Source organism: Panicum virgatum, chromosome 4N (genome assembly GCF_016808335.1).
Source record: "Panicum virgatum strain AP13 chromosome 4N, P.virgatum_v5, whole genome shotgun sequence".
Lineage (NCBI taxonomy): Eukaryota > Viridiplantae > Streptophyta > Magnoliopsida > Poales > Poaceae > Panicum > Panicum virgatum.
Window position 1 is genome coordinate 36,998,733 of NC_053148.1, and position 22,369 is coordinate 37,021,101.

At 43.5% G+C, this 22,369-nt stretch overlaps 1 protein-coding gene and 1 long non-coding RNA gene across 2 annotated transcripts; both read left to right on the top strand.

The window, feature by feature from the left end:
- Window positions 1-1,588: 1,588 nt before the first annotated feature.
- LOC120671116 (putative receptor protein kinase ZmPK1) lies at window positions 1,589-7,244 on the top strand. Its single transcript, XM_039951359.1, has 2 exons — window positions 1,589-2,522; window positions 5,619-7,244. Exons 1-2 carry the CDS (start codon window positions 1,637-1,639, stop codon window positions 7,172-7,174), a joined length of 2,442 nt encoding a protein of 813 aa, XP_039807293.1. The 5' UTR covers window positions 1,589-1,636; the 3' UTR covers window positions 7,175-7,244.
- Window positions 7,245-8,421: 1,177 nt separating this feature from the next.
- Window positions 8,422-8,917, top strand: LOC120671117. Its single transcript, XR_005673512.1, has 2 exons — window positions 8,422-8,470; window positions 8,554-8,917. It is a non-coding gene; the product is annotated as an uncharacterized LOC120671117 (long non-coding RNA).
- The last annotated feature ends 13,452 nt before the right edge of the window (window positions 8,918-22,369 follow it).

The following is a 22,369-nucleotide window of genomic DNA, read 5'->3' on the forward strand; positions in this document are numbered from 1 at the left end:
GGCTTCTTTGTGTCCATTAATTCACCGCGCGGTCACTGTTAATGAAGCTTGTGCATAGCTTCTCATGGCGTGCAACAATGCATGCAACTTGCTAGCCTCGATTGGATCTTGGATGTTGCTAGCCTCGATTGGACCTTGGATGGATAGGTCGATCGATGCATTTTGAAAAGGATGGTGTTGACAGCTAAAATTGGTAATTATCAAGGTTGACCGGCCAGATCGATCTCAGACTATTTAGTCCGAATGGGTTAGAGTTTATAATTTAGAGTCCTATTATAAACCGATTTGGAAGTGGTGCGATCTCTCCGGCCTATAAATATAATGGCTGCAGCCGATTGAGGGTTTATCTAACCACAATCAAACCAATACAATCTACTTTTTACTTTTCCTCAAACCCTAGCTTTTCCAACCCTTTCGCTGTTCTTCCTGCATCTCGACAGCGTTTGAAGGCGTCTTGAGTGGCCTGCTGGCAACCCTAGATCTTCGAGCTCCGACGGGTCCCTCCCGAGTTTAAGGTTCTAGGTCTTTGCGGATTCTCTACTCCAACCGGTTTGACCGGTTGGTGCGGCTGCTCTGACTGGTCGACGTGGGATCTCGCTGGTGAGAGGTCATTTGCGATCTGCGCGTGCTAGCGCTTATGTGTTGACCTAATCTGCGTCAACAGATGGTCAGTCATGGCATGATCATAATAGATTAACTTCTAACGCTCGTATTCAGATGTTTAGGTCGTGTTTGGATGAGTTACATATTATGAAAACGGGATAGTAGATTATAAATAACCAGTGGAGGAAGATAGTGTGATTATAAGAATTTCGGGTGGTTATATATTCACAAAGGTTGACAAATGTATGGTGTACATTATCCAATTCACCATGAAAAGTAGTTTGAAAATATGTAATTAACTTTATTTAAAATGTCATATTTATAGTATTTTATAAAAATACTATATACTAAAAAAATATACAAGTTTTTACATAGGACATTATCTATTTTTAAAGAAATTGTTGATCAAAATTTAAGTTTTTACAATGTATTTGTTGTGGATGATACGTACTTAAATAAGTTGGAGTACAAGTCTTTTTCTTTGCAAATATATTTCTGATAACGGGGTATACTATCCGGGCTTTTGCATCCGTAGAAGCATCACACCGTTAATGGTTACACAATTCCAACACCAGATGAAAACGTCCCACAAACCCTGATGTGAATATCAAATGCAAGCCATAGTTTGGATGAATGAAATTATTAAGCATATATTTTATCATTAAATCTGCATAACTGGTTGGTCAACCATTTCATGACTGCTAATATATGCTGTCAATTTTCTGGTCATGATCAATGGATGTCTTATAGACTGCAGCAAGTCAAACCGCACCACGATAAGAACCCAGTAACAATAGTGCAGTGCAGTCCCTCCCACTTGGACAAGATACTATATTTTGTAAGGCTGAAGCATGTACAGGACTGGACTGCATGATTCACTGTTCGTTGTATTGTGACTGACGTGAATGCTGCTGGCAGAGTGTCACAACAGCTGTCTTAAACTCTTAAGGCTGGACGCTGCATTGCAAGTTGGGTCCTATAACAGCATCCTCCATCCAGGGCACCTCAAGACAACTCAAAAGCTGCAATAGCCATGGCTGCACCTGCACTCTCCAGTTTTGTGTTTCTGCTCAATCTGATTCATTTAATTCTGCACATCTCCGCTCTAGATATCCTCTCTTCAGGCTCCTCTCTCTCAGCAGAGCGCAGCTCCGATGTGCTCCGTTCGCCAGATGGCACATTCACCTGTGGCTTGTACAACATCTCCCCTAACGCATCCACCTTCTCCATATGGTTCTCCAAAGTGCCTGAAAGAACTGTTGTGTGGAGCGCAAACCCTCTCCATCCTGTGTACAGCTGGGGATCAACTGTCAAGCTAAATTTCGACGGGAGCATGGTTCTAAGGGACTACGGTGGCCAGATTGTGTGGACCAACAACGTGAGCTCAAATATTAATGCAGAACAAGCTCAGCTCTTGGACACTGGGAACCTCATCGTGAAGGGCAAAGGTGATACCATTCTATGGCAAAGCTTTACTTCTCCTACTGATACCTTGTTACCCGGTCAGAGGATTAATGCTACAATCCAGCTCGTGTCCACTAATAGACTGCTTGTTCCTGGCCACTACAGCTTACATTTTGATGACCAATTCCTGATTTCACTATTTGACGATCAAAAGGATCTCTCTTTTATCTATTGGCCGGATCCAAGTAGGACTATTTGGCAAAAGCTAAGGATGCCATTTATGAGCAACACAAGCGGTGTTCTTGATAGCGTGGGGCAGTTCCGTGGAAGTGATAACACATCTTTCAGGGCTGCTGATTGGGGTATTCACACGGTAAGAAGACTAACACTAGATTACGATGGCAATCTCAGACTCTATAGTCTGAAGGATGATGGAACATGGTCAGTCACATGGATGGCATTTCGGCAGCTCTGCAACGTACATGGTTTGTGCGGCAGGAATGGAGTATGTGTGTATACACTGATGGATATGGTCAGAAGTATGATGAGCTACTCCACGTTACCGATTAATTTGTGGATGGAGGCGTTAAAAACCGCCATTTACATTCTTAATCGGGTGCCAAGTAAATCGGTGCCGAAAACACCGTATGAACTATGGACAGGAAGAGAACCCTCGCTTAATCATTTTCGCGTATGGGGCTGTCTAGCTGGGGCCAAAGTGTTTAATCCAAACATTGGGAAGCTAGATCCCAAGACAGTCAGTTGCCATTTTATTGGCTATCCAGAAAAGTCTAAGGGATATCGCTTTTATTGTCCCGACAGACACACGAAGTTTGTAGAAACAAGACACGCTGCCTTCTTAGAAGATCAGATGATCAGGGGGAGCATAGTAGCCAGAAAAATCGACCTTGAGGAGAAGCGGGTATAAGTTCCCACTCCGATGATTCAAGAGCCTTATTTCTCGTTACCTGTGGTTGTGGCACCGATAGAGCAGGAAACTGCAGTGCCAACACCTGCTGTCAGTCTACCTGACGTTGCAGTGCAAGAAACTGCGGTGCCACCACCTGTTGTTGGTTCTCCTAGCTTGGCATTAAATGGAAATGAGGACCCTGTTCCTCAGGACCAAGTAGAACCCGTTGCCATGGATGAGGGGGAGCAACAACAGCCTCCTGTGCAAGAAATACCAGTCGTAGTGGCCCTGAGAAGGCCACAAAGAACTAGAAAACCAGCTATTTCTAAAGACTATGAAGTCTATCATAGTGAAGAAATACAGAATGAGGGTGATCCCACCTCTTTTGAAGAAGCCATGAAAAGCGCCAATTCATCCAAATGGTTTGCAGCCATGGAAGATGAAATGAAATCCATGAATACCAATAAAGTTTGGGACTTAGAAGAAATTCCCAAAGGAGCCAAAACAGTAGGCTGCAAGTGGGTCTACAAAACGAAATGTGACTCCAAAGGGAACATAGAAAGATATAAAGCGCGGCTCGTGGCAAAAGTCTTCACGCAAAGAGAAGGAATAAATTACAATGAGACATTCTCTCCGGTCTCATGTAAAGACTCTTTCAGAATAATAATGTCCTTAGTGACACATTATGATTTAGAATTGCATCAGATGGATGTGAAAACGGCAATTCTAAATGGGGATTTGTATGAAGATGTCTACATGGCACAGCCCAAAGGTTTTGTCATGGAAGGCAAAGAAAATTTAGGATGCCGCTTGAGAAAATCGATTTATGGCTTGAAGCAAGCCTCGAGGCAGTGGTACTTGAAATTTGATGAAACAATTAGAAAGTTTGGATTTAAAGAAAATGAAGAGGACAATTGTATTTATGCGAAGTTCAAAAACGGAAAATTTATTTTCCTCATCTTGTATGTGGATGACATTCTGGTAGCTAGCAGTGATGTTAATCTACTACTGGAGACAAAGAAATTCTTGTCCTCGAAATTTGATATGAAAGATCTTGGTGAAGCTTCGTTCGTCTTAGGAATTGAGATTCACCGAGATAGAAGAAGAGGGGTTTTATGATTATCACAGAAAGCATACTTAGAAAAGATATTAAAGAAATACGGTATGCATGCAAGCAAGCCCACACCTGCTCCAATAGTCAAGGGCGACAGTTTCGGGAAACATCAGTGTCCCAAGAACCAGTATGAGCTCGAGCAAATGAAGGCAGTGCCTTATGCTTCGGCTGTCGGAAGCTTACAGTATGCACAAGTGTGCACACGCCCTGACTTAAGTTTCGTTAGCGGGGTACTTGGCAGATACCAGAGCAATCCAGGCATAGAGCACTGGAAAATGGTAAAGAAAGCTTTGCGCTATGTGAGGGGCACAACTGGCCTCATGCTAACATATAGAAAATTAGAAACTTTAGAAATAGAAGGGTATTCAGATTCAGATTTTGCAGGAGATGCAGATGATAGAAAGTCCACATCTGGATACATCTTCACTCTTGCAAAAGGAGCAATATCGTGGAAAAGCTCCAAACAGACAGTTACAGCATCCTCCACGATGTATGCTGAATTTGTGGCATGTTATGAGGCCTCGGGGCAGGTCACATGGCTAAAGAAATTCGTACCCGGATTGAAAGTGGTCGACAACATAGAAAAACCACTGAAATTATACTGCGACAACGAGCCAGCAGTATTCTATGCTCATAACAACAAGTCGAGTGGTGCTGCCAAACACATCGACATCAAGTTTTATGTTGTTAAGGAGCAAGTCCAGGATCAAACTATTTGTCTAGAACATATCAGAACGAACAAGATGTTAGCGGATCCGCTTACAAAAGGCCTACCACCCAATGTGTTCAGAGAACACTTAGCCGGCATGGGTTTAAGGGAAAGCCTATGATTCCTGGACAAAGAGGGCCCTAGAATAAGACTCTGTTTCAGACCAGAAAAGTGATTGTGGCTGTTAATCTGACAGTAATAACTGTCATGACGAGGCACGCCCTATACATTGATCTGCGATGGGATGAACCAAACTCAGATAAAGAACAAGAATAAGAAAATGAGAGATCAAGGGGGAGAATGTTGGATATGATCTCCAGGCCCGATCCAAAGATCGGGCCAAATTCCCTTTGATCGCGCCCTGATCGGGGGCGCCCAGTCATTATGGCTGGTGGGCCCCCATCGCCTGCGCTATATAGAATAGGAGGGGGGCCGGGGCACAGATACCCAAGTTGACCGCTGCCAAACCCCTCTCCCACAAACCCTACCGATCTAAGGGAGCGCAAGGCCGACGGGAAGCACCCCAGCGCCGCCACGACGTTCCCCACCGACGCCGCCGTTCCCGGCCAGTGCCGGTACCGGCCCGAAGGGTACCGGTACCCTCGCTGCCCATCGTCGCCGCCGGATCCAGGCCTTGCCAACCCGGACTTCCTCGCCTCCATCCTCGACTCCATCGACGCCATGGCACCCGCGGGGTCGAGCTCCTCTGCGCCCCCTTCCACTGATGGTTTGCACCTTCATCTCCATACCTTCCTCTCTCTCTGTTGTACTAGAACTAGGATGAACCCCATGTTTATCTACTAGAAGATATACCCGTACTCGATCTTGTATGCCTAGATATCGATCCAGTGTAGAACCCTAGAATCTTTGTAACTAACATACACCTGTGCCAAGATGTGTTTGTACCCCTGGTTTCGAAGTCATCGACCAAAGTGACTGGGGCAAAGGCTGCAGACCAAAGATCAATATTACTTGTGACAAGAAAAAGGTTAAGTTTGTTCATCTACCCAACACTAACTTCTTAGGGCTTGATTTAAGTGTCCACCGTTCTGTCTCTCTTAACTTCTGCAAAAACATATGTTTGAGTGACTGCAACTGTAATGGGTTCGCATACTGGCAAGGAATTGGCGACTGCTACCCAAAAGCTATTCTACTAGGTGGCGCAAGTCTACAGCATGGTACCGGCAGCATATACCTTAAACTTCCAAAGGACTTAGAAGTACCTGAATCCTCAATTCCTCGGTCACAATTTTTTGGTCCCAAATATGGGCCTAACTGCAGTGAAGCAAACAAATATACCATCGCCGACTTCTCTAGTATCCATAAAAGCCGTCAGAATATATCGAAATATTTGTACTTCTATGGGTTTTTATCAGCCATGTTTCTAGCAGAGCTAATACTTATTTTATTAGGATGGTTTATTTTGAGAAGGGAGGGCAAGCACCTGAGAGGAGCATGGCCAGCTGAGGCTGGCTACGAAATGATAACCAACCATTTTCGAAGATACACCTACAGAGAAATAGCGACAGCTACTGGAAAGTTTAAGGATGAGCTTGGAAGGGGTGCATCTGGCATTGTGTACAGAGGAATCTTGAAAGACAACAGGGCAATAGCTGCGAAAAAGCTGGGAGATATAAACCAAGGTGGGGAAGAATTCCAGCATGAACTAAGTGTGATTGGTAGGATTTACCATATGAACCTAGTGAGAGTTTGGGGATTCTGTTCTGATGGTCAGCACAGGATGTTGATTTCAGAATATGTGGAGAATGGCTCACTGGACAAGATCTTATTTGGTGTGGGAGGCTCAGAAATCCTACTTGAATGGAAGCAAAGATTTAATATCGCCCTAGCGGTGGCAAGAGGACTGGCGTATCTTCATCACGAGTGCTTAGAGTGGGTCATTCACTGCGATGTCAAGCCTGAAAACATACTGCTGGATAAGAACTTCGAGGCAAAGATTGCTGACTTTGGCCTCGCGAAGCTCTTGAACAGAGGTGGATCAAATTTAAATGTTTCTCGGATCCAAGGAACTAGAGGTTACTTAGCCCCTGAATGGGTTTCCAGCCTCCCAATAACCGCAAAGGTTGATGTTTACAGCTTTGGTGTGGTGCTGCTGGAACTACTAAAGGGAGCCCGTATTTCGGACATGGAAAAGAATGAGGATGAGGAGGTGGAGATGGTCCTTGGAAGGATAGTCAGGATGCTCAAAGAGAATCTGCAGTTGGATGGCACCGAACAATCATGGGTCCCCGAATTTATTGACGCCAGACTGAAAGACGAATTCAACTACTTGCAAGCAAGAACAATGATAAAGCTGGCGGTTTCATGCCTGGAGGAAGATAGAAGCAGAAGACCTACCATGGAAAATGTGTTGCAGATGCTGGTTTCAGTTGATGAAGTCAGTAGCGCAACTGTAATGGGAGGAGCTGCTTAAAAGCATGCATACATATGTATGGTTCTTTGTACTAATGGCCATGGATTGATATAAAATGCTAGTTGTATCATATATGCAGTAACCGTGCTACTATGTTGCATTATAATTTTTTGTGCTAAAATCTGTCTATGCTCATGGGTGTAGAGATTGTACTTTGGTAGAAGTTGTACTGTCGCTCGAATACAACCATATGAGGAACCTGTCATGGTGCTTGGAAATAATGACATCCGTTCGTCGATCTAAATCCAATGGTTAAATATTAAAAGGTACTGCAGTATTGCACATTTGGATCTAAATCCAAATGTGCAATACTGCAGTGCATTTGCCAATAGGCACTAGAGCTTCATGGTCATGTTTGATGGCTTGAATGATTGGTTTACAGATGGAGCAAATTGCTAGCTTCTTGTTGCAAGCAGAGGCTCACGGTGTAATGTGGAGTTTGTTGTCTTTCAAGTCCATGTACTAGTGCAATAGTTTAATGTTTCAGAAAGATTTTAGATATGTGCTATAACTGTACGCATTATGGACTCCATAGTTTGCAGTTACTTGATTATACAAAACTGGAGTTACATAATGAAAGGAGATAAAACTTCATACCTACAAAGTGATAATCGCATATGTCATTCATTAAAAGATGAATTATATAATGTATGTACAATGTACAAATGCAGAACTGGATTTTGAGATTAGGCCACAACACAGCAATTTTTAGAAGAAATCTGAAACGGTCTGCTGCGTGTAAACTGCTACTGCTCACTAACAAAGTAACACACATGAAAATTTAAAGCACTCAAGTTGACCCAATTATTCAGAATAAGTAAGGTAATTGAACTTTGAAATTCATAAATGGTGCCCATTCGGCACTGGCGTAGCTAGCGGTATGCACGGGTATGGCCCGGCATACCCTAGCCCAGCCCAGCCCAGCCAAACAAGGTCAGATGTAAAAAAAAATCCATCCTCATTCGTGCGGTGTGCGCTTTCCCTGCGTCTGCTTTTCTGCTCGCGAGGCCGCGCGAGGGCGAGCGCGACACCGGCGGCTGGCGGCGGCGCTCGGCCCCCGGCGTGCGGCGCGCCCTGTCCCCGCCCCAGCGCGCCCCGTCCCCGCTCCTGTGCTCCTGGTCACGACTCATGCCGCGTCACCGCCAGGCCCCTGCCCGCGCTACCGCCAGGTCACGTGCCGCCTCCCCCTCCCGCCCGGCGCCCGGCACCAGCTTCCATGGCCGGACGGCGGTCGGCGGACGACCGACGCGGCGGTCGGCGGACGACCGACGCGGCGGCGCCCAGCCCCTGCCCCTGGTGAGGATTTCTCCCACCATTCTTTCCTCAAGTTTTCCCCAATCCCTAACCCTAACCTCAAATATTATGCAATTTGGTTGTAGACTTGTAGGATTTGTGAACTATGAAGAGGGATGGAGATATTGCTTCTATGTTCCGAAAGCATGCTGCAAAGAAACGTGCTTCAGCTTCATCTCCTGTGGTGGAAGAGCAAAATGAGGAGCAAGAGCATATGGAAGAGAGAGTAATTGAAGAAGTTGTTGGTCCTACTCCTACACCACCTACTCCATCTTTTGAACCAGTTGAAGATGTGCTGCCATCTCCACCTATTATTGTTGTATTTCTATTAAACTATCTAGATTGTAATTTAAGATTTACTATGCTATTTAGTAGTTGTGCACCGAATTGTTGGGTACTTTTTATGAAATTATACCGAATTCCTAAATGGATTTTACCGGTTCGCATATACATGCTTTGATTTGGTATGCAAAAATCCTAGTTATGCCACTGCCATTCGGAAATACAGTATACAAATAAAGATTCATTGTTCAAGATTGCCTCAGTTCTATTCTATGAAACTTTAGCACAGTTAATAACTTAATATAAAAGAAAAATTAGATCTTGGACTGCAACTAGAGTCCATGATGGCTTCTGAAGTAAGAAACTGACATTGAAGATCTGCATTCATCTATATCTATAGAAGGTGAAACTTAAAGGACACGGGGTCCTTGCCCCAGAAAGCATAATCCTGATCTCAGGATGAAATGACACCGGTAGATCTCGAAAGAAAACGAGAAGGGTCTGAGCGGCGAGCACCTGTGTGAACCTGGGTAGCGAGCACCTTGGTAGCTGCGCTGGGTGGCTGAGGAGCGGTGGCAGGGACTCTATTTCGCCGGTGTCTGTGCTGGAGAACTGGGCAGCGCCCCGCCGGCCGAGCGATAGCGCAGGCGGCCGCAAACGGTCGAGAAAGTACTAGGTTGCCGCTCGAGGCGGCGGCAGCAGATGGGCGATCCTCTCTATGCATGACCTCATCGATCGGAGAAATTGGTTGGAACTTCAATTACGAAACACCCTTATTTACAATAAAATAGATCAAATAATTAGGTAGGGAGGAACCTCTAGTTCCCCTCAAGCAAGCACCGTAACAAACCCACCTCTTTGTTTGATCCGAGTGGAGGTAAGTGCCACTTCACACTGGCAGAGCAGGTTTTCACACAGGCAGAGCAGGTTTTAAACTATCCGCACTCGTCGTACTCTATTTTCATCTATCTTCTTCTACCCCTAAAGCATGGATTAAGTTTTTCTAGATTCACCCAACTAAACGCCCCTACTAAGTAGCTAAACTGTTGTGCACCCAGAAAAAAGTGTACCCACAAATACAACTCTATCAAAATCTATCGAACTGGAGCTCGTGTTTTGGTTAGCTCCTTGGCTCCTGGGATCGCCTGTTGCCCCAAGAAGAAAGCTTTATAAGCGGAAGCGGTAGTGAATTGGCCATCTGCCGTCCACTTCCATCTGAAGATATCTGGGGCGTTCAGATTTAGGGGCTGCTGACGCTGCCTGATGATGTCCCATATCAATAGATAATCAAGGATTATTTGGACTGTTAAAGCACCTGTAACGTCCAGTCCCCAGGTATTGTTGAATAGCCCTTGCGCAACAGTTCTTACTTTGCGTGCATGGGGGCGTACAGCGTTCAGCAGGGCTGGGGCGAGATCGGCGATGGAGTGACCATCAATCCACTTATCTGTCCAGAAGAAAGAGTTCAAACCATTTCCTACTTCGACCGATAAAGATGCAGCAAACATTGCTTCTATTGTATTGTCTGAGCCCTCAGGCAGACGTGACCATGGTCGGTTTGGATCGGTACGTTTCAACCAAAGCCAATGCATCCTAAGAGCATAACCTTGCAGAGAAATCAGGAAGCCCAAGACCACCAAGGTCAACCGGTCTACACACCTTTTGGCCAGGCCAGGAGGCAATGTCCACCCGAAACAGTCTGCTCCTTTCCACAGGAATGCGCGCCTACGCTTGTCGATGCACTGGATCACCCATGGAGAAAGGGAGATGGCCAAAGCAGTATGAACCGGGATGGCAGATATGTAGGACCGGAAAGTATGAACCGGGATGGCAGATATGTAGGACCGGAAAATGCGACCAGAGGGGGGTGAATGGGAGCAACTCAAAATAATTTCGCACGGAAGCAAACAGATCAAACTCCCAAATTTCAAGAACTTTAGCAAATTAGATCCAAACGCGAGGAAACTCGAAACATAGGTTCACAAGATCACTAGAAATCTATTATCAAAATATTATGCAAGGAAATTAAGTATAAAATGCGGATCAAGAAAACCTAGATTGAAACTGACGATAAACCTGACGAAGAACAAATAAGCACGATGCAAGGAAACGAAGAACAATACTTAATGATAAAGTATTAAACCAAGTAATTGTTCTTACAAAATTGCATCTAGCCTCCGCCCGATCGTCCTCCCTCTCTTGATTAGAGAGATCAACAAAAATCTCTCACTAGGAATTAAACCCTAGGCTAGACTGGAGGGAGGAGTGCACGCAAGAAGAGCTTCAGGGAGGTGGCTACTGTAGCGCGGAACTGTTCACAATGGCTACTGTAGCAAACGCCCCAAAAACCCTAAGAACGCATGCCCCTCAATCCTAGGTGCCACATATTTATAACCCATAGGGTGGCACTACCTAAATTACAAATTTGCCATTACGTAAATCAAATTAACGTAATCGGCGCGTATCACGCAATATCATCCTCCACAGCAAACAATCTCGATGTCCGCGATCCTTCCATCTAGCACCATGGCGTCCCGTGATCTCGCCGCACGACGATCCGGAATCTTCTCGCGATCGACAATTGTCCCCGTCTTCGGCCACGTCTACCGCAACGAACGTCCGGGGTCTTGGTTTTGTGGCTTAACCAAGAAACCGTCCACCAACGTTCTCTCGCTGTGTCGTCAGGTACAGTAGACATACACCGCACGATCTCAAATCCCTCGAACGCAAGTCTTGATCCACCCTTCACCGCTCTCAGCCCATCGGCGTGGCATCATATCTTCATTCTTCACACGTCGCCGCATGTTCTGTCTCCACCTATCACCTGCAACGACACCAACCAAGAGAAACGTCACACGCACACTGTGTTGTTCAATCACTCATCACAAGGTCCTAGCCCCACGGGCATCTCAAGATAGTTTTACTCTGACCAGCACCGTTCTACCTGCTTTAATTAGAAGATTTGCTTTCCATGGTGGCAATCCTGTCACAATTTTGTCTACAATGGGCTGTAACTCTGATTTCTTTAATCGCTTAATTGGCAGTGGAATGCCCAAATACTTGATCGGAAAGGCCTGCAGTCGACCATGTAAGAACTGCATTAGCGTACAAGAAAATCCTTTCCTGAATGGCATTGTCCCCTAGAGGCTTCAGGATTCCTTTTGTTTCTGCATTCTTGATCAGGGCGTTTAGAGCCTCCATGGCTATCACAAAAACCAGTGGTGACAGGGGGTCGCCTTGACGAAGGCCACGGGCATGACAAATACGATGACCCGGCAAACCATTGAGAATAATTTTCGTGCTGGCTGTGGATAGAATTAGGTTGATCCAGTTTAACCACCTTCTTGAAAAACCCATGTGTCACAACACTTTCAACAGAAAAGTCCAGTCTAGGGAATCAAACGCTTTGGCAATATCAATCTTGTAGAGTGCACATGGGATCTTTTTCCGGTGCAGGAGTTTGGCTGTGAGTTGCATTGCTTTGAAGTTTTCATGAATGAGACGCCCAGCGATGAACGCACTTTGATTGGTACGTACCAGAGAATTCATATGTGGGGCAAGGCGCCGGGCAAGGACTTTTGTGAACAGCTTTGCAAAGCTATGGATCAGGCTGATAGGTCTGAAATCTCCCAGCAATGTTGCCTCATCTTTTTTCCGGAGCAAAATCATGTACGCCTGGTTCACTAAGTATAGGCTGCGGCCATCTAGCGACCATAGAGCTTGGAACGCTCTGACGATATCGTTCTTAATTATTGGCCAAGCAGCACGGTAGAACGCTCCTGTAAAACCATCAGGGCCAGGTGCCTTTTCCGGATGAATTTCCTGAATAGCTTTCCAGATTTCTTCTTCACTGAAGCAGAAATCCATCCCTTGAAGATCAAGTTTTGGCAAGCTAAGCTCCTCTAAATCCAACTGTAGGGTGCGTGGGGAGGAAGTGCCCAGCAGACCATTAAAATGTGTGAAAAAAAGCTTCGGCCTTTTCTTCCTCTTGAATCCGCACAGCGTCCCCAAAATTGATTTTGACAATGTGACTTTTTCTCTTTCTGTGACATGCTTGCAAGTGAAAGTATTTTGTGTTGGCATCACCTTCGGAGATATTGGTGATCTAGCACGTTGGCAAATGATGGTGCGCAGCAAGGAAGCCAATCCCAAACAGTTTGCCTTTGCCTTTCTTCTGAGCCGTAGTTCGTGTGCAGCCAGGCTTCTGGTTTCTTGCGGCACATCGAATCGGAGCAGTAGCTCTTTGGCTATTGCAAGCTGTAGCCGCACGGAGCCCACATGTTTTGCGCTCCAGCTTTTTAAAGCCTTTGCTGTGTTGCGGAGTTTGAAGTCTAGCTCCCTAAAAACATCAGCATCTGACCAGGGACAAACCCAGGCTTCCTCAACAGTTTGCAAGAACGCATCAAATTTTGGCCAAATACTCTCGAAATGGAAGCGCTTGAAAGTGTGTGTCGCGGCGACCGTTGTTAGGCGTAAAGGTGCATGTTCAGAACATTCAGTGGCAAGTGCAGTGAGTGTGTGATTGGGGAAGGCGAGCAACCAATCATCCGAAGCGAAGACCTGGTCTAGGCGTTCAAGAGTTGGGTTGTCGCGTTCATTGCTCCACGTGAAGCGGCGACCGTTGAGATGCAATTCTTGAACCTCGACATCATCGATAAATCTGCGGAAGCGGCCCATCATTCTTCGATTTAAGATGGCATTGTTTTTGTCTTCCGCCTTGTAAATGAGGTTGAAATCCCCACATAAAAACCAAGAGCCAGTGCATCCTCTTCTAACCTGCCTGAGCTGTTCCAGAAATTGTGTTTTCTCGTTGTCACCTTGGGGACCATAAACACAAGTGAACCACCACTGCTCATCCGCATTGGTTACAATAAAGTAAAGCGGTCAGTGAGGTGTCGTGGAGGATCGGATTCGAAGCCGACCAGTAATCTCTATGCCAAGCCAGCAAGATGCCACCACAGGTATGTGTGGCTGGGACAAAGAAATAATCAAAACCTACTCCTAGCATCTCCAAGATCATCGCGTCCGTGCACATATCAAGTTTTCTCTCTTGGAGGGCTACAAGAGTGAAACGTTCTTGAGCCACCAACTCTCTGACGACCGATCTACGGGCCCTGGAATTAAGGCCACGCACATTCCAGATTAAAATGTTATCTGCTAACATTCACTACTACAAAAAAGATTAACTGCGATCTTTGAAAACTACCTCGGAGACTTTCAAACTACCTCGAAGGCGGGTATGATTATTAACCGCCACTACTAGATTTTAGGCCTATTGCCACAGAAACCTTTGCAACTACACCGATTTAGTTGCATTAGATAGGTGCTATTGCATCCATTGTATAATTTGGTTGCAAAACATTGATGCTTTGCCACCATCAGAAACTTGGTTGTGAGAAGATGATGTTTTTTGCCACAATTAGGTTGGTGTTGTCATAAAGATTGTTTTCATTGCAATATATAAGTGTTTTTGCCACAAAACTTAGAGTCATTGCGATTCGTAAATAATGTTGCCACCAATGTGTTTTGTTGCAAACCTAGTGGCCATATTGCAACTAAATACATAAGTGGTTGCAAGAAAGAACATGATATTGCCACGACTCATAAATAATATTGCCACCAATGTACTGTGTTGCAAAACTAGTGGGTATACTGCAACTAAAGACATAAGTGGTTGCAAGAAAGAACATGATATTGCCACTAAACTTTTTTTGTTGCTATATGGTTGCTTGGGTCGTTGCAATAGATGTGGCTACATTGCTTCACAATAGATGTGGAACAATAACTGAAAATGAGAAGAAAAAAAACCTACATGGAGCTTGAACCGTGGTCTCAAGGATCAAACTTAGATTTTTTTTTGCTAATGTGTGGCATTAATTTTTTGTACATAGTATGTTAGACAAGAGATAAAAATATTGTTTAAAAAATCTGGGGAGAGGGGGATTTTATCCCACAACCTCTCCCTCCAAAGAAGCATGTCTTACCACCACATCACAGCTCAATTGTGATATATTTATGAATTTCAATCTATATGTACAAACTATAAGTCATGTTAACTGCCGTGGGTCAAATTGGGTCGACCCAATTAACCAAGTGGGCCCGAAGAAGGAAAAAAAAGATGCGTGCAGGAGGGACGTGATCGGCGTGGAGGATCGCGAGCTAGGGCGGACGGGCGAAAACAGGCGGCGGTCGGGCAGGCGGGCAGCAGATCGTCTTCCTCCTAGCGCCGGGGCCTGCCTCGATCTCTTGAAGAACAAGCTGCGTGCAGACTCCTCTACCGTCGTCACGGCCGGCGGCTGTCTCTGCTTGTGGGCGTGCAGCTCAACCTCGGCCACCAGCAGGGACGAAGTGAGGGGCTTCATGATCTTGTTTCTATTTCATAGTAATGCATGTCTCATGGCTGATGATTTGTACAAAACAGTTGTGCAATTGTGCTAGCAGTAAGACTAATTAGTAATCAAAGGGTTGGGGCTCGGGCATGGCTTCAATGCAAATCTGGACTATGATTTTGGTGGTTCGATTGTTATTCTAGGCAATCTGCATCAAATAGGAAATAAAATAAACATGCATCCAATTTGTGTGCGTGTGTTAAATAAAGTGACTGTTATCCAATTGAATTGATATATATGTAGTACATGTAATCAGCATTAAAGATCCAATTGGGAATTTATGAGAACAGCTCTATATATTTCATCATCTGTTGTGCAGATCATTAATTACAGTATATGCCTTTTTCATTGTCATTTGTGCAGGCCATCTTGATCGCTTTAATTAGTGTGTGATTTTAATTGAAGATATTGGGGAGCATGTCTTCTGGCAATGATAGGTCTTGGATGCGCTTGCCACAACAAGAAGAAGAGTGGCAAAAAGGTTTCAAGAAATTTATAGATCATAAATTTGGTGGAACACTGAGAGGAGAAATGGCACCCTGTCCATGCACGAGATGTCGTTCAATGTCCTACAAAACAGTTAACGAAGTTAGATCTCATTTGCTTCATAGAGGCTTTTCTGAAAGTTTTATCCTAGGGGAAGGAGAAGAAAAAGATTCATTTGGGGGCATCAGTGAAAGGGTTGACAATGAAGGTGGAACCGGTGACCGTGATTCTGTAAAGGATATGATGGAGTCACTAATCCGTGGTTCGATACATGGAGAGATCATGGGTACTGAATCTGAGGAGCCGAATGAAAGTGCCAAGACATTCTTTAAATTATTAACAGAGGCAAAGAGGGAACTTTATCCAGGTTGCAAGGAGGCTACTAAGGTATCTTTCATTGTCAGGCTATTTCAGATTAAGTGCATGTATGGTCTTAGTAACAATGCATTAGAAGTTATTATTGGGTTGTTCACGCTTTTGCTCCCTGAAGGTCACTGTGTTCCTGACACTTTAGAGAAGGTGCAAAAGGTAGTCTGTGATCTTGGCCTGGACTATGAAAAGATACATGCATGCATCAATGACTGTGTTTTATTTCGGAAGGAATATGCTGACATGGATACATGTCCAACATGTGGTGAGTCTAGATGGAAAACATCTAATTCAGATGAGAAGGAGGGGTCATGTAGTGATGATGCTGCACCAAAGAGGCGAGTCCCACAGAAAATCTTGAGGTATTTTCCGGTTACTCCTCGTCTGCAAAGGTTATACATGAGAGCGAACACATCCGAATATATGCGTTGGCATAAGAAGGGACTGGTCGAAGATGGAAAAATCCGACACCCTGCAAACTCAATGGCATGGAAGCACGTGGATCAACAGTTTGAGGATTTTGCTTTGGATCCACGTAATGTAAGACTAGGTCTTGCATCTGATGGCTTTAATCCATTTGGGGTGCTGAATGTGACATACACTACATGGCCTGTGATCCTAATACCCTACAATTTGCCTCCTTGGTTGTGCTTGAAACAATCGTTTTGGATGATGTCAATGTTGATACCAGGGCCAAAATCTCCGGGCAATAACATAGATGTATATCTGCAACCCCTAATTGATGAGCTATAAGATCTTTGGTTAAAAGGTGTACAAACGTGGGATGCGAAGGTGAAGAAGAATTTCACTCTTCGTGCAGTGCTGCTTTGGACAATTAATGATTTTCCTGCTTATGGCATGTTATCTGGTTGGAGCACAAAAGGCAAGTTTGCATGTCCATACTGCAATAAGGATACAGATTATTTATGATTGAAATATGGGTCGAAGCACTGTTACATGGGTCATCGCCGATTTTTGCCAAAGGGCCACAAGTGGCGCCGGAACAAGGTTAGCTTCAACAACAAAGTCGAAAATAGAGATTCTCCAGTCCCCTTAACTGGTGAGCAGGTGCTGCAGCAGTATGAAAGCTTTGAGCAAGTGACATTTGGGAAGGCCTCAAAAAAAGGAAGCAACGTGACGAAGAAACCAGATGGCACAACTGGAGGAAGAAAAGTATTTTCTTTGAACTGCCTTACTGGGAAACATTGCTTGTAAGGCATAATTTGGATGTCATGCACATTGAAAAAAATATTTGTGAGAGCTTACTTGGGACTTTGCTTGACTTGGCTGGCAAATCAAAGGACAGCGAAAAGGCTCGGCTTGACATGGAAGAATTGGGCATGAGAAAGGATCAGCATCCTTTGGTCAAGAATGACAAATACACTTTGCCTCCTGCATTGTACTCTTTGGATCCAGAGGACAAGACATATTTATGCAAATTTCTTCACGGTGTGAAGATGGCAGATGGCTATGCCTCTAATATCAAGAGATGCGTGGACGTGTGGAGGTGTAAGATTTCTGGACTTAAAACTCATGATTGTCACGTTATATTCCAAAAACTATTACCCATTGCAGTCCGTAACATTTTGCCAGAAGAGGTCATTATCCCATTGATTGAGCTTAGTAGGTTCTTCAATGCAATATGTTCAAAAGAGTTGACCATTGAAGAGTTAGAGAAATTGACTGTTTCGATTAGAGAAACTCTTTGTCGTCTTGAAATGGTCTTTCCACCAGCTTTCTTTGACATCATGATGCATTTGCCGGTTCATCTTGCTGAAGAGGCTAAACTAGGAGGACCTGTATGTTATAGATGGATGTACCCGATTGAGAGGTACTTGCGTACACTTAAAGGCTATGTGCGGAACAAAGCTTACCCTGAAGGTTCAATAGCCGAGGGATATATCTCAGAGGAGTGCATGACCTTTTGCTCTCGCTTCTTGGAAGACATTGACACTAAGATTAACCGTCCAGAGAGACATGAAAGTGCCGCTGTAAATGAGCCACCATGTGGTCTCAGCATATTTGGCAAAGTTGACTATACTAAGAAAGGATTTACCTTGGAGAGCATTCCTAAGGTAGTTATGCAGCGTATGAGGCACTGGATATTAACAAATTGTGATGAGGCCATTCCCTGGGTCAAGTAAGTTGTAATTAACTGGTTGCTTTGGTGCCATCTTTTGATTTTTCTATTAACTGATTGCCTAAAACTGTTTTTATGAAACTGTAGTTAGCACTTGGATATTCTCAGGAAACAGTCACCTAAAAATGTTGAGCAGCGTCACAAGGAACAGTTTGTAGGCTGGTTCGAGCGTACGGTGAGCTTAAATTATTTTCATATCTTTTGGAGTGCACATGTGTACTAGCTGGTTGATGCATATTTTTGTTATTGCTTGCAGATCAACAAATTATATGCAGACGGAAAAACAAGTGCTGAGATACATGCACTTTCTCAAGGGCCAGACTATCGTGCACGTGTTTTCAACAGATGCTTGATAAATAGTTTTTTGTTCCGAACAGCTCACATAGAAAAGAATCTGACTACGCAAAATAGTGGTGTTGTAGTGAAAGGTGATGATAGTGCTGCCGACGTCTCATGGTATGGTGTTATTAAAAAGATTTACGCACTTGATTTTCCAAGAGAGAAGGAAGTCGTCCTGTTTGAATGTGACTGGTATGACGTACCTGCTACTAGTAAGAGCAAAGGCAAAGGAATTAAAAGGGATCAGTATGGGATAATCGACATTGATCCAACTCGAAAGCGATATGTGAATGATCCTTACATTTTGGGCACGCAAGCGGAGCAGGTCTTTTATGTGCAAGGCAACAAGAAATCAAATTTGTTATCTGTTATAAGAATGAAGCCTAGGAATTTGTTTGCCATGCCAGAGTCAGCACGTACAGAAAATGAGGGACAAATTGATGTTGACTCACTAGACGTCGGAGTGGAAGACATGGAATATTTATGCCGGGATGAGGAGTTGACAAATTGGACTAGGTCGGGGATCGAAGGTGTTACTGGTGATGCATCTGTTATTAAAAAAGCACTTGCTGATTTTGTTCCTGAACCGCCAGCAAATGACTTATTGGCTGACGAAGACGAAGATGACACATGCGACAACTACATTGATGATGGATATGTAGCACCTGTGAATTCAAAAGTTGAAGGACCGGATGAAGCATTTTTCATATAATTTTTGGTAATAAGATTTTACGATTGTGCAGCACCTATGAAAATATCTTCAGTTTGCTCTTACTGTACTTATTATGAAGCTTATTTTAATATTTGTGTGTATCAGGAGCAGTTTGTCAGGAACAAGAGGAATTTAGTATCAATGCTTTTGAGGAACAGGAGCTATTTTACAAATCGTGAAGCTTTTTTTTGCGACATTCTACAAATCAGAAGCTGCACACGCCCATTTGTAATAAAATAATCATACTTCATTGTCACCAAAGTGTGCCCATTTGTAATAAAATAATCATACTTCATTGTCACCAAAGTGTGCCCATTTGTAATAAAATAATCTTACTTCATTGTCACCGAATTGTTATGCACAGCAATCATTGCAAGTAAGAAACAAAGTTCCAGATTGGAAGATACAATTAAGGACCTGCATTGCATATTTCATAAGCAACATTGCATGGAAGCAATGCAGAGTCATAAATAGCTAGCTGGAGACCCTTACTGAGCATACAAATATGGTACGACTGGCCACTCCTGCAATAGGGAGCATCAAATATGGTACGACTAGCCACTACTGCAATAGGGAGCATCAAAGGTGCACATTGATTTCTAGTATTATACGGGTTCATTCATACAGACCCTAACTGACCATAGAAGCATATATACACATAGATGCACCATAAATGGAGCAACTAACCAAAATGCCCACGCAGGGGCACCCTAATCCTAACTACACTTCATTTATTCTTCTATTGCTTCTTTTTGGTGATGGATGGACCTGCTTCATCAGACAAGGACAAGTCCACATAGATTACCTCCTCCTTTTTGTGCTCGAATTTGTTCACCTCGATTGGCTCATTTATTTGCACTCCCGCTGGACGTCGCTGTTTCTGAAATACAAATTAAAATAGGTTACTGATCATGTTTGTAAGTACCAGCACTGACCCAATTTACAAAGACGCTATGTCAGAAATGAAAGTAAGTGGGGGAAAATTACCCAACTCACGGCCTTGCATCTTCAAAGTAATCAGATTGCATGTGCCAAGTAAACAGGAAATAGCATGGATGAAATGTTCCATTGTAGGTAGGGGAAGAACATCACCTGATCAGTAGAGAGAATCTCAGCATTGGCATCATCATCGCTCTCATCCGAGAACTTGATCGCAGCGATCATGTTTGGCTACTATTTTAGAATATGTGATATCTGGTAGTTAATTGGTGCTACAAATAAGTATGTAATTTTTCTACCCTTTATGCTACCCTTTTTTGGTTGCAATTAATGAGTATGGAGGCCGACTATCACATGGATTGGGTTGAGTTCTGATTAGCTCACCTGAATGATGGGAGGATAGTGTTTGTTGACATAGGAAGCAGGGGATTTACGATCCTAGGACCAGCACTTCCACATATATATATAATTATACATATATATATATATATATATGTGGAAGAGATTAAACCTTATGTTGCAGTTGGTCTGTACAATTGGAGTGTATACAGCTTGGCGAATGGTTCCAGTTAACAAGGTCAAATGTATCTGCTCTATCAGTGAATGTTGAACAAATAGTAGTTTTTTTTTCATGCTATTCGTGTGTATAGATTTGATCAGTCTACTAGAATTATAAAAAGAAATCTGATGCATTCCTCTAGAGTTTGGATCATGAGTTCTGGGATATTCAGTAATTTGGATAATGAGTTATGGGATATTCAGTTTGGATCATGATAAGTGGATACTTCTCAAACCTTTGGTGAAAACTGTGGTCCTATGAGACATATTCTGATTTGCGGAAGAAGCGCCCTTCCTTGTTGCCTGGCTGCGTCCTTGAGTTGTGGTTCCAGCGCTTGCGGCCCGCCATCTTCAATCCGCCGGCGATTTGTGGGAGGAGATCGTGGGGGTTGGGAGGAGACGCCGCCCTTGCGCCCTACGCGACGGGAAAGGGGGAGATGAACGGGGGAAGAAGAGACGCCAAGGATAAGTCACTGACATCCCGGTCCCACATGTAGGCGCTAAGTTCTTATCCCTTGTGTTCAGCTCAAGGATATATTTTGATCCATATCAAAAAAACTTTAACATGTTTAACTTTCTGAATTTTTGTTCAAATGCGGTGGTTTTTTTCTACTTTCTTGGAAAAAAATTCTTGAACTCGAAACATTTTTATATTTTTAATGGACCCCATGTACTAAACAATTTTGGGAGTTTGCCCACTATTTAGTAACTATAGAATGAATTGATAACCTTTCCAATGTTTGATTTGTACGATATATGTTGTAATCTCAAAATTTTCAATAGTAACATATACCCAACATAATTAACCAAGTTGATTTGGACGACGATGATGTGTCTTTCGCTTGGGAGCTAACCATGTGTGTATCATGTCATGTAGCCTTGTGTATATTATTTAGCCAAGTTGATCTCTTCACATATATGATCATATCATTTGGGAGCTAAGACCACATTTTGGAACAAATGGGTGAATGAGGGCAAAAAATGAACAGCTATTTCGAACTATAAGACTCATGCGTATTTATGTATAGACATGATCACATAGGTAGCCATGGGTGTATTATCAGTTCTGAAAATGTTATGAGGTAATAAAATAATGTTTGTGGATCAAACTAAATAGCCAAGTTGATTTATTCAATGATGATCTGTACACATAGTGATCATATCATTAGGGAGCTAAGATTACATTTGGAGTAAATGGGTGAATGAGGGCGGAAAATGAACAGTTCTTTTCATACTATAAGACTCATATGCATATTCATGTGGGAACTAATACCACATCTTGGAACAAATGTGTTAACGATGGCGGAAAATAAGTATTTATTCATATCTTGTTGGACCTAAGAACATGTTTTGGAGCAGATTTGTAAACGTGCTGTAAAATAAACAGTAATTTTCAAACTATAAGACTCATATGTATAGGCGAAAAAAACATATATCCATATATCATCTAAAGTACGAGAAACAAAAAATGATAAAAGTTGACTAAAAAAATGTGAGGCACAGAATCGAACTGCTGACCTCTTGGCAAACACCAAGATAACAAACCATTGGGCTATTCACGTTCTTTTGAACACTCACCATTTATATTTTACTAGAATGATGAAATCCCTTGACTTTTCTGCTAATCCTCCCTGGCCGCCAATTATCCCACGCTAATCCTCCCAGGCCGCCAATTTCCCCACGCCAAT